We start from the raw sequence: 12,376 nt of genomic DNA, 5'->3' as shown, positions 1-12,376 counted from the left end.
TAATTAGGACAGTTATAATTTCCAGGGGCAGGAGGACAAAAGGAACTCACTATCATTATTCTAGATCAGCCATTCTCAGTGGCACCTGGAAACAGTTCTTCACACTCTACCTTATAAGGTCTGTTGTGTGACTTTTACAATCCTGATTTGGCCTGTATTTCTTTCATATTATCTTTATGGCTGTGGCAAAAACAGAAACAAAAGGTTGAGAATGGCTGCTCCAGATGTTTATAAGAATATAGTAGATGCTTTTAGAGTTAGAGAGAAGCTAAATGTAAAATACGGCATATGTGGTTTGAGCATCATTTCCCCTGCTGACTGTTTATAACATCTACACCTTATGTTTGTTTTGTGATTTCAGGAGCAGAAGGCACAGTGTTTCCTAAATCCATAGAAACTCCTAATGTCAGGGCAGACCCCTTCAAGGAACTAAGGTAAACGTTGGTGTTTAGTTTCAATATAATTCAAAGGTAGCTTGTTGAATTCTGTATTCTGAATGCTAGGATTTCAGCCCCTGAACCAGTTCGGGGACAAGACACCCTTGTCTCAAAGCACAGATGCCCCAGAAAGGCAGCAAGACAGGGATGCTTCAGCTGCCTCTCTGCAACACAATTTCAAAAAAACAATGTCAGTAAAGTTCCATTGTTAGTCACCTCAAAGCCTCAAAAGAAAAGAAAAATAGGAAAATTAAGATCTGTCTTGGGGTCTCAGTGATTGAAGGTACTGAGATGCTCCTCTCAATCACAAAGTGACAGCTGGCAGACGAATGACACAAAGGTCAAGTTATTCTCTGTACAGATTTAGTAGCATGCTAGATATATTTATCAGAGAACAGCAACTACTGCTCTGTTTCATAAGTTATTGATAGCACCACATTTTCATGGCAGCCAACCAGACAGGCACCCAACCTCCATGGATTTCCAGTATGTGAGCCTTTGGGGCAATTTTTTCTCACATTCAATAGCATGTTTGTATAGAGTGTCTAGGTCATAATGGTCTTTAAAGTATATAATGGAGGGTTGCTCCATATTATATCAAGGGGATATAACCCTCTTGCCATGCTTTCAAGGCTGAAAGCCCATTTTCTTCATTATAAATGTATGCAACTGTGTGCTGAATTTAGTAAAACTACTGGGAAGATGGATCCTTGTTAGGGACTTCTTTTGAATATAGAACAAAGTTCTGGCCAAAGAAGGTACCTCTGTACAATCTTTTCTGATTGTGGTCATTCTGATTATGCTCCTCTTCCGCTCTGTGCAATATGATGTTTGAAGTGGGAGAAATGTCACTAGTTAGGCTGTTCTGTACAGTGGTAGCTGTTCTGTATCATGAGATGACCGTAATGTGTTGAACAGCTTGACATGTGTCTCAGCCACACATGTGAAGAGGTTCTTGAAAAAAGAACATCTGATGGTTGAGTGGAAGCTCTCTAAGGGTCACAGAGGCAGGCCACTCTACATATTACACCCTCTTGTAGGAACCTACAGTTTGGATGCAGTCTTGTCTTTTTCTATAATTTCCACTGACTGCTGCAAGTCACTAACCTTTGGGCAGGTTATTTACCACCACCACCACCCAAAAATTGGATTCCTTTATGCTCCCCCTTAACAAGGACTATCTAGCCAAACACAAATTTTCTTTATATGTTGTACTCTCATATCTTTAGTGCTTCAGTGCCTTGGACACTTGTAATGTTTTATCAGAATGATGATACATGAGCCTCCAAATGCAGGTGTTAACAATACTGCTGGTATCAGTTTCTTTTCCCCAGCTTCTGCATTCCCATCTGTGTTACTTTCAGCAATGTTTCGGGTGTCATATCATGAATGATAAGTTCCAGGTGATTACACAGCCATCATTCTCCACTGACTTTTCTATCATCTTCTTTCTGACAAGCAGTTTTGGATCACTGGCTGCTTTACAAGAGTGGGATCACCTTTTCTGCAATCAGACATTGTACTGTTTCTGCTAGATGGGCATCATCTCTTGGATGTTATCTCTGTGTCTTCTCTTTATCTGCCTTTCCCTTGTGTCGGGGGTGGGGAGGCTTGGGGAATCTGTGCAAGGATGGGGTAGTGTTTACAATAAACCCCTGAGGTATTAGGCCCCCAGATGTCATGTTTGTGATGTTATGTCATCCATTAGATTTCAGCTTCTTTGCACAAGCAGTTTTATACTATTCTTCTTACTCGACTTCACAAATGATGAAAATATTGATGAGTCTTGTTGACACTTAGATGGTTGCAAGGGATAGGATAGATAAAGGAATCATGAATACCCTATCTCACAATCTTCTTGAATGGTTTGACAGTATATATTCTGATAAACCTCTTTTAATGGACAGTTGTGTGGACTCAATTGAGCAAGTTCTGGGAACTATGTGGGTGTTTCACACACAACAAGGCAGTTGGATGTTGGTGACTTCCTGTTGTCAAGGATTTAACCTCCCACACACCCATATTTGTAATTATAAAAACAAAAAGAGCAGTGTGTCTCAGAGTACAGTAGGCTGTGGTACCCACTGGTAGTACATTTTTAACACTGGGATACACTCATCCATATTGCTGCTGTGGTTTTCTGCTGACAAGTTGCTTCTGATTTATGGTAGCTATATCAATTAGCAATCTTTGGAAGGTCCTGTCATTAACAGCCTTGCTCAGGTTTTACAAACTAAGGTCCATGGCTTCCTTTATTGAGACAGTCCATCTTATGTTTGGTTTTCCTTTTTTCCTATTGCCTTCAAATTTTTCCAAACATTATTATCTTTTCTATTAAATGCTGTCTTCCCATTAAGTGCCTCAAGTGTGACAACTTGTATCATTTTTCAGCCATTTAACAGGCTTAAGTACAGGCTTTAGAAATCTGTTGGCTTCCTTACCCTAACTACATGTTTGGTTGATGGCAAAATTTGATGATTTTGATTAGCAATGGTTGTAATACTAATCAAGGGGAAATATTTTGTTTATTTAAAGCATTTTTACCATTTTCTATATTGTGACTAGAGATGGGGATGACTCACCATTTTGGCGAGTTGTCCTGCTTTGTTAGTCATCAAAAGTTGACGACTCATGAAGTTGCCCCCATGAAGCAACGAATAATGACATTATTCATTGATTCGTGGGGGGGGTATTTAAAAAAACTTTGCAAAGGGCAGACTGGTTTAGGGAATCTAGGCTGCCCTTTGTAAATATGGCAGCTGCAGCTTCCCTACCCTAAATGAAGCCACAGCCACCATCTTTGCAAAAAGCAGCCAGTTTCCCTTTTTACACATTGTAGCTGTGGAGGCCTGATGGAGACCTCAGCAGTGACGTTGACGATTACAGTACGGGGGTGTCGGCGGGGGTGGGGGGCTCAGGTAGGGAGAGGAAGGGGATGGGGTAGGCTGTGAGGATGGATGGCTGTGGAGGTGGGTGGCTGCCTATCGGCCCATCAATCAGTGGCCAGTAGGCAGAATGGTGTGGGTTTTTTTTATTATGAAGGATAAATAAAATGGGGAAATATTCATCAAGTGATATTTTTGGGACTTAAAATTTGATGAATACTGATCAACGAATATTTAACAAATCGGCTATTTTTGTTGAAAAAAAGATCCGTTTTTATTTTCATCCCCATCTCAAATCATGAGTGTCACCTAGAGTAGCTTTTGCAAGATCAATAACAAATAAAGTAGGGCCTCCTAATAGTGAGGATCTTGCAGCTCTGCTCTCAGAGTCATTGGTGGGGGGGGGGAGCAGAATTACTTTTCTCTTTGCACAGAGATTTATCTGGGCATTTTGGAACATTTTTTTTTCAGGAAATCTCATGGGATTTCTTAGAAGTTTTGTGGTCTTTTTTTCTGGAGGAAATGCCAGTCTGCAGGATTATTACAAATCCTTCACAGGGTGCCATCTTTCCTGCTCAGGATTCTCCTGAAAGGGCATTAAGCTGTGCGGAACTTCTCAGCTTCTTATGAACAACAAGGGAAGAAAAACACCACCACCAACAAAAGAGAAAATGAAGCAGGGGTCTTTTTGCAAAAAAACAAAAACAAAAACAAAACCTAGTAATCCTGCTGATGCAGGGGGAAATTTTGGCAGACAGTCTTTACATGGTTAAATTAACAAAAATGAGAAATTTTGCAAGCATTCATCATGTTCATAGTTCCTGGCTACAGACTTGCCATCTGAAGGACATGGCATAGGAGGAATAAGGGATGAAGAAGGGAGAAGAAAATAACTTGGACATCAGTTCTTTCTTTTGTTTGTAGTAACAATATTGTTCCTAGATCCTTATATGGATTTTAGTGAGGCATCTAACTGCAAAGCCAGAGGTTGGGAGCTCAGTTCCCCACTAGGCATACCAGAAGAGTCAGCCCGTGTGGCCTTGGCAACCTGCACAGTCCCAGGGCAACCCCAGAAGAAGGGAATGAGAAACCGCTTCTGAATAGTCTCTACCTAGAAAACCTGAAGAGGGTCATCATAAGTCAGAACTGACTTGACATGATGATGATGATGATGATGATGATGATGAAGAAGAAGAAGAAGAAGAAGAAGAAGAAGAAGAAGAAGAATTTATATTTGGCAGGGATCACAATGTATCCAAAAGTCTTCTTTAGATTATTTACTTAGCTGACTGACTGATGGATATCCTACCTTTCCCTGAGGACTGGAACTCAGGATAGTTCACAACAAGTTAAAACATATGCAGAGAAAAACACCTAAAATGGTCTAGCTCTAAAACACAGTTAAAATAATCACATTATTAAAGCACTATTGAGTTTAGAAAGCTACTTAGAAGCCGTTTTAAAACAAAGATAAAATCCTAGTCCCTTAAATGCCCCTTCCTCAGTACCTTGCCTGAATTTAGAAAGCCTTTCCCTCTAGCAGAAAGACGAAAGGATGATGGCTACCCTCCCTTTGGCAAGATGTCCAACAGCCTGGAAGTATCTACCAGGAAACTGTCTCCTGCACCCCCACCAAACCAACTTTAAAGGATACTGGTACCAAGAAATAATTATTGTTGCTATATGCTGTCATAACTTTAGAAGATGCTGGAACCAGGAAAACTACCTCTCTGAACATTTCAGGGACCAGACATGTTTGTATGCCAGAAGATGATAAAGGTTTTGTGGGGAAATGCCCCTCCCCAAAGTTGTTAAGCTGTTGGCTGATTCTACAGTAGTAGAGAAGACTCTCCTGGATGATGTCACAGCTGCTTCTGAGAGGAGGCATGGCTACTGCCCATTCATCTTCTTTCTCATAGTGAGGGGGAGCTTTTCATTTGAGCCAATCCTGATGGCATTATATAACCATTGTCCTATCTGTATACTGTCAACTATCTGTGAGCTTGTAAGGTTAATAAACACAGTCCTCCTGGGGCAGGGCAGTCTTATTTGAGATCCTCTTCTTCTAGTCGCCCATCAGGAGCACTGCTGGTAGACATCCTGTGTGTGTAGCTGACTTCTTTAATTCTTTCTCTAAGACTATTTGTTATCCTAATAATCTGGTGATCACCATAAACCATCAGCCTTCTCATTTCGTGACCCTACAGGTCTTAGTGGGTAATACGTAACACCATACATAGGCTGTCCATGAAGCTGTCGTGATGAGAGAGTTCTGTTCTCTGTAACTGGCCCTGACTAGCAGTCTAGCCACAGCTCATTTTACCATCTGAAATGTCTGAACACTTTTCAAGTGCGTGTTATGCAAAGCAAGTCCCAGTACTCTTAACCAGATGTAACAAAATAATAAGCTGCCATGGACAGATCAGACAGCTCCAGAAATGCATGCAGTAGGCAAACTACAGTGGTACTTCACAAGATGATTTTAATTCGTTCCGCAAAAATCCTCGTCTTGTGAAAAAATCGTCTTGCGAGGTTCCCTATGGGAACCTCGCGAGACAAATGAAATTTATTCATCTTGTGAAGCATCGGGCTCAGGGGAAAAAAATCTTGCGAAGCATGGTCATAGAAAAAACCGTCTTGCGAAGCACCATAGCGATCGCCCCGCGAGGCAATCATCTTGCGAGGCACCACTGTACTTGCTTTAACTGTGCAAACACATTCTTAACCTCTATGAAAACTTAAATCCCACCAGAATATGTTCAATCCCTGTTCCTTCATCAGCATGTTGACTGACTGGAAGCACTTGTGTCCTGTTTAGAGAAAGTTCCATTAGGTTCACCCTTATCCACTTAATTACTGACATCAGACACTTTCTTAGAACTAAAATAATTCTTAGAACTTGGATTTAGAATCAACAGAGATACAGAGTTGAATAATGTCAGCGCAATCATGGCAACAGATGCCCAAACTCAGGACAACATTTCTCTCACAGTTTCATGTAGATTTTAAGCAGCACTAGAACCAAGACATAACCCTGAGAGACCCCACAGGAATCCCCTGCTGCCTTCAGAACTCATTCCTTCGGGGAGAATGTGAGCCAGTGTAAAGCAGTGCCTCTGAGTCTCGAAGGATACAAACGTCAGTGATACCGGAGGCTGCTGAGAGGTACACCAGAAGCAAGAGGAACATAGTCCCTCTTTCTGTCTCCCAAAGCATCCTCCAAGGCAAGCAAAACCACCTCTAACCCATAACTGGACTAGGAGCTTTGTGGCACAGTGCTTACACTGCAGTACTGCAGTGAAGACCCTGCTCATAACCTGAGTTTTATCCCTGGCTCAGGTAGCTGCTTCAAGGTTGACTCAGCCTTCCATCCTTCCGAGGTCGGTAAATTGAGTACCCAGCTTTCTGGGGGCAGGGGCAATGTGTAGCCTGCATAATTAAACTGTAAGCTGCCCAGAGAAAGCTTTAAGCAGTAAAGGATGGTATATGAGCATCATGCTTTGTTTTGCTTTAGAAACCAGACAGAAATGAATCTTCTCATGCAGGAACCTAGCGGCTATATGAATGTATTGCTAATATTATCATTCTCCATTATATAGGATATCAACTTAATGCTGCTATATAGGAAGAAGAAAAATAAATCGGGTGATAAAAGAGAAGATATGGGTGATTTTTTTTAAAGAACAAGAACAATATGGTGAATTTTAAGGGCTACAATGGATGGACTAGGCACAAAGGAGCAGCTAGCTGACAGGGCAATCCTATTTATTTGTCCTTTTGAGTTCAGTGAAGAGTTTAAAAATGTGTAATCCGGAACACACTTTCTAGGAGCAGGTACCTTTGAACACTCTGATATTTAACTTCTGAATAAATATGATTAGGATGAACTATAGATGAATGAAATCACATTTATCTTAGAACTCTTTAGGTTATAGTATTTAATTTTCTACATGGCATGTTATTAAAAGCTGGTGTGCAGAAAGCAAGGTGAGATCTATGTTAAAATATTTACCACAGACAATATGAATACCTCCCATTCATGCTAATCTTACAGTTGCCATTATTCTGTATGCTAGTAAATCTGCATGAAATAGCACTATAATATCTGTGAAGCCCTGCTTTAATGCCCTATTTTGAAACAATTAATTATAGAGGTTATATGTTAGGAACCTCTGCGGAAATACAGTAAATCTTCAGATTAACCTCTAAAATGTTATAATTCTGCAAGCAACGTAAATCTGTGGGAATGATTTATGAAGCAAATAATGCAACCAGAGTCAAATTATGCTATGTCTCACAAATAATGCTTACTGACAGCCACAGCAAAACAACCAAATTTTTTGGGGGGGGGGGGAATTCAGAGCAGAATATAGCAAGTAAGCACAAAAATGTAGTAAACTAGAGCGGGGGGGGGGGGGAGAGAAATAACATAAAAATAAAGGCTAGTCCTTCAAAGGGGGAAAATAAAATCTACAAAGAAAGGCAATGCCTTGCTGAATCCATTTGTATTACTATATGTGTAGAGCTTGCAGAATTATGACATAGCTGTATTAAGTGTTTACTACTTGATAACTTGTTTGGGTGGCTTGCTCAATGAGAAAGTTATACTCACCAGTGCCTACCTATCTTTAGGCACAGATTTGATCAGATAACCAAGATTATGCCATGGTGCCATTACAAATAAACTATGGAACAAACATTCAGGGATCCAGAGCCTGGAGTGCCACTGAACAATGTTACAGGGGCAGGCTGTATGTGGCCCTGTACAGTGGACCCTCGACTTACAGATGGCTCGACTTACAGACTTTTCGAGTTACAGACTTCTCTGGCGCAAAATTTAGATTCGACTTGCAGCCGGAGAATCGACTTACAGACCAGAAAAAAACCAAAATGGAACAAAAATAGAATAAAAACTGCCAGTTATGGGATTAATTAGTTTTTAATGCATCGTAGGTCAATGGAGATTCGACCTACAGACTTTTCGACTTGCAGCCACCGTTCCAATATGGATTAATTCCGTAAGTAGAGGGTCCACTGTATTTCAAAGCAAAGCACTGCACTCTGCCAGTTCTCCTACTCTCTCAGTGGGAAAATCCCACCTTGATTCACCGCTGGACATCTTAAAAGGTAATGTCCAGTTGGTTCAGTTTCCAGCCACTCTCCTTAATTTAGAATGCTACTTCACATTAAAATGGTGCACAGCTGCAGCCTTAGCCCAGAGGGTACAACAGTCCACTCTGGCTGCCTGGCTGTCTCACTTATTCTTTTAAAAAAGATGAAAGGAAAAACATAGTAAGTGGGAAAGCAGCGGGGCAGGGAGGGAGGGGACAAATTATTGGCAGAGCACAGAAATTCATTGGCTTAAAAGTCTCTAGCTATGTAGCGGAAAAAGTTCTGGGACCTACAGAGCAGAATTAGCTTCATGTCTTCCCTCAGTAGACCACCTCTTCTTGGTTAGTTCTCAACTGGCACATATTATCTTAATAACTTACTCAGAAACTCCAGTAAGGTGAATTTTATTCATGCAAAAAGAATAAAAGTTCCATTTTACTCACAATTCTTCATAGATAAAAAATAAATAGCATTCTGTAGAAAAAAATTAACTGGTTACATGAACAGAGCTTAGCTGATTAATAACTTCATCCTGACTAACTACATGGCTTGCTCACTGACTAAATTCAAGGCCAACAGAGTACTGGCTACATTGCTCTAATGGTCCATAAACTCTGTCTTCGGACTGTCTGACTAAAAAGAGCAGGAAAAGAAGACTTGAGTAGAGAGGCATGGCTCTCTTCCAAAGTCTGAGGCAGAGAAGGAACAATTGGCTGCTACTGGATTGATTGACATTCACTTCTGTCCAGAAAGGCTCTTCCCAGACAAAACATATTAAAAGTAGGAAGGTTGCAAATAATTCCTACCAAATACCATTTGTTGCTGCGGGAGAGAAGAGGATTTTGTCTGGAGCTGTAGTAAAAGATGTTCTTTGTATTCATTTAAAATATTTTTACCCCACCTTTCTCCTCAAAAGTTAGGGACGTGGTGGTGCTGCGGGTAAAACCGCAGAAGCCTCTGTGCTGCAAGGTCAGAAGACCTGCAGTCATAAGATTGAATCTACACGATGGAGTGAGTTCCCATCGCTTGTCCCACCTCCCACCAATCTAGCGGTTCGAAAGCATGCAAGATGCAAAATGCTAGTAGGTAAATAGGTACCACCATGGTGGGGAGGTAAATGGCGTTCCACAGAAGATTGTCTTCGGACAAACGCTAGCTCTATGGGTTGGAAACGGAGATGAGCACCGCCCCCTAAAGTCAGACACAACTGGACAAATTGTCAAGGGGAACCTTTACCTTTACCTTTTCCTTTACCTCTCCTCAAAAGAACCAAGGCAGAAAACAAAGGGTTATTATCCTCTTCTCTGCTCAGTGCACCAGCCTTTTTGGAGCAGCCCTTTGGATTTCTAAACAGCTTCGTGCAGCTCAAGGGGGCATATAGTTTGTCTCTTGTTTTCATGTAGTGAATTATTTGCTCTGTGTGGAAGAATTGAGTTACCATCACAACATAATCTGTGTTTATTATTTTTCTTTCCCTGCATTGGAAGATCTCACACCAGATTGAGATAAGGGATGAAAAGAATTATGTTGCTTCCAGGCTGGAAGAAATAAGCTCAGGGGCCAGTTTTCCCCCTCTCTTCATTCCCCATCTGTAGCAATTATTCCTCCCTTGTATGCAAGCTCTGTTAAAGAAAAATGAGTCTGTTTATGTTAAGGAAAAAAGTAAGCCAACATGATTATTCAGGGAAAGCACTCAGTGGCAGATGAAATGTGCCTATGCCCCGGGTTTAGCAGGAAAATATTCTCTAGGACCATGTAGAGCATTCGGCTGTCTAAATAGTCCAAGTGAGACCCGTTGTACTAGGCAGCAGTTTCCAGGCCATGTGCAGTGAAGTCTTATTTTGCAAAAATTGAATTCTGAGTGAAGCAGTGCTTCTTTTCACTATGTGCTATAAATGGGTATACTGTATATATATTTATATAAACCTTATCAATAACAGATCATTGCAGCCATACTGACTGGCACTGAGAATTCGATGTTCTATATAAAAAAAATGGAGGAGTGCTGAGGGAAGTATTAATAATAGAATCATGAAGTTGGAAGAGGTCTGAAAAACCATTGAGTCCAACCCGCTGCTCAGTGCAGGAATACAAATCAAATATCTGCCAGGTGATTACCTTGAATGCCACCAGTGTTGAAGCACTCACCAACTCCCAAGGTAATTGGTTCCATTGCTGTACTTCTCTAACAGTTAGGGCATTTTTCCTCATATTCAACCAAAATCTGGCCCAGTGAAACTCCTGTTAGCTTGCCCTGGTCACAAGCTCCCTGGGCCTGCCTCTGCTTTTTCTCTCTGCTGTGCTCTGTTGGGAGTCAGCAATCCAAAGGCCCTCCCAGAACTCACAACTACTACTTACAGCTCTGAGCAGTAATCAGGACACACCCATTCCAGCTAAGCTGAGCACACAGCCCTTCCTATTAGGCTCATACGCCTGCCTATTAAGCTGAGCACATGGCCCTACCTCTTAAACTGAGCACACAGTGCTTCTGAATGTGGAATTCCTAGGGTAACCTGCTCCAGGTTCCTACAGGTGTTAATCTAAAAACATTGATCTCTCTGCCTTTGCCTCTTTGGTCTCCCACTTCATTTTGTCCTTCAGTGATTTGGGGAACTCCCTCTTTTTTTGGGGGGGGTGACTCTCACCATAAAGAATTTGGTTCACAGTCTGGGGGTCCATCGTGATTGGGCACTTACCATGGAGATCCAGGTAGGCTCAGTGGTCCGTACTGCCTATTTCCATCTTTGATAGGAGTGCCCAGTTGCACTCCTATCTTGATGTGGGGGCCCTCACCACTCTAGTCCATGTGCTTGTAGTCTCGAGATTAGACTACTGTAATGCACTCTACGTGGGGCTACCTTTGAGATTGATGCAGAAGCTTCAAATGGTATGGAATGCGGTGGCCAGACATCTTACTGAGGTGAGAAAGCATCAACATATCTCCCCCACTCTGGCTTCTCTACATTGGCTGCCCATTTGTTTCCGCATTGATTTCAAAGTGTTAATGATGACATATAAAGCCCTAAACGGTTTAGGACCTCAATATCTAGTGGAATGCCTTCTCCCACCTAGATCTACCCGAATCACTTGTTTTAGTCAAGAAGGGTGGTTGAGGGGCCTAATGCTGAGGAAGGCCCAAAGAGAAAGAACAAGCAATCAGGCCTTCTCAGCAGTGGCCCCTTGCCTCTGGAACAGTCTCCCCCCAGAAATTTGTCTAGCTCCCTTGCTGGGTATTTTTTAGAGCCAACTCAAGACCTGGCTTTTTAGGCAGGCCCTCCCTCCTGTCAATACCTAATTTATTTGTTATTTTCAATTGTATTAATGTTGTTGTTTTTTATTATTATTCTTGAGTATTGTTAGCCGCCCAGAGTAGACTTTGGTCTAGATGGGCGGGATATAAATTAACTAAATAAATAGAACTTTCCTTCCTATCTCTTCCCCATGAAACTCCTGTCAGCGTGCCCTGTTCACTTGCTGTGATCACAATCTCCCTGAGTCCTTCTTGACTTTATTCCTCAGTTGTGCTCTGCTAGGAGTCAGCAATCAGTGAACATGAAAATCCTTTTATATGGGCTCACTTACACTTCTGCCCAGTGTGCATGTAAAAATCTAGCCTAGATTGTACATAAGAAGCAATGGTTTCGATCCAGACTGAGGCATGTGTATCTGTTGTGGGTGAAGCCGATTGTCCCTAAGGTTCATCTTGCTGCCTAAGGCAACTTCTCTAGTCCTCCAGATGGGATAGCCTGCGGGCCAGCAAGTGGACTAGGATCTCTAAAACTCTGGCGGAGGCACCCAAGAACATTTTAATATTGAACGTATCCAAGGTACCAATGTAGATCATAATGTGGTTCATCCTTGCTTGCCAAACAAGAAATGACAACAGCAGTTTTCATCACTAAGATGGCAAAGGGCCTTTGTCTATCCTGGGGAATATTTTTC

General features: G+C 41.7%; 1 protein-coding gene across 30 annotated transcripts in view; it reads left to right on the top strand.

Moving 5' to 3' along the window:
- Positions 1-12,376, top strand: part of SGCD (sarcoglycan delta) — a 631,892-nt gene that overhangs the window by 552,541 nt on the left and 66,975 nt on the right. For all 30 annotated transcript variants that reach the window (XM_078385606.1, XM_078385607.1, XM_072990018.2 and 27 more), the window contains one exon: positions 362-434. In XM_078385606.1, coding sequence (XP_078241732.1) covers positions 362-434 — 73 coding nt within the window. The remainder of the gene's footprint in view (positions 1-361; positions 435-12,376) is intronic.

This window comes from Pogona vitticeps, chromosome 2 (genome assembly GCF_051106095.1).
Source record: "Pogona vitticeps strain Pit_001003342236 chromosome 2, PviZW2.1, whole genome shotgun sequence".
NCBI classification, from domain to species: Eukaryota; Metazoa; Chordata; class Lepidosauria; order Squamata; family Agamidae; genus Pogona; species Pogona vitticeps.
This window is presented reverse-complemented; position numbering and strand designations above follow the sequence as displayed.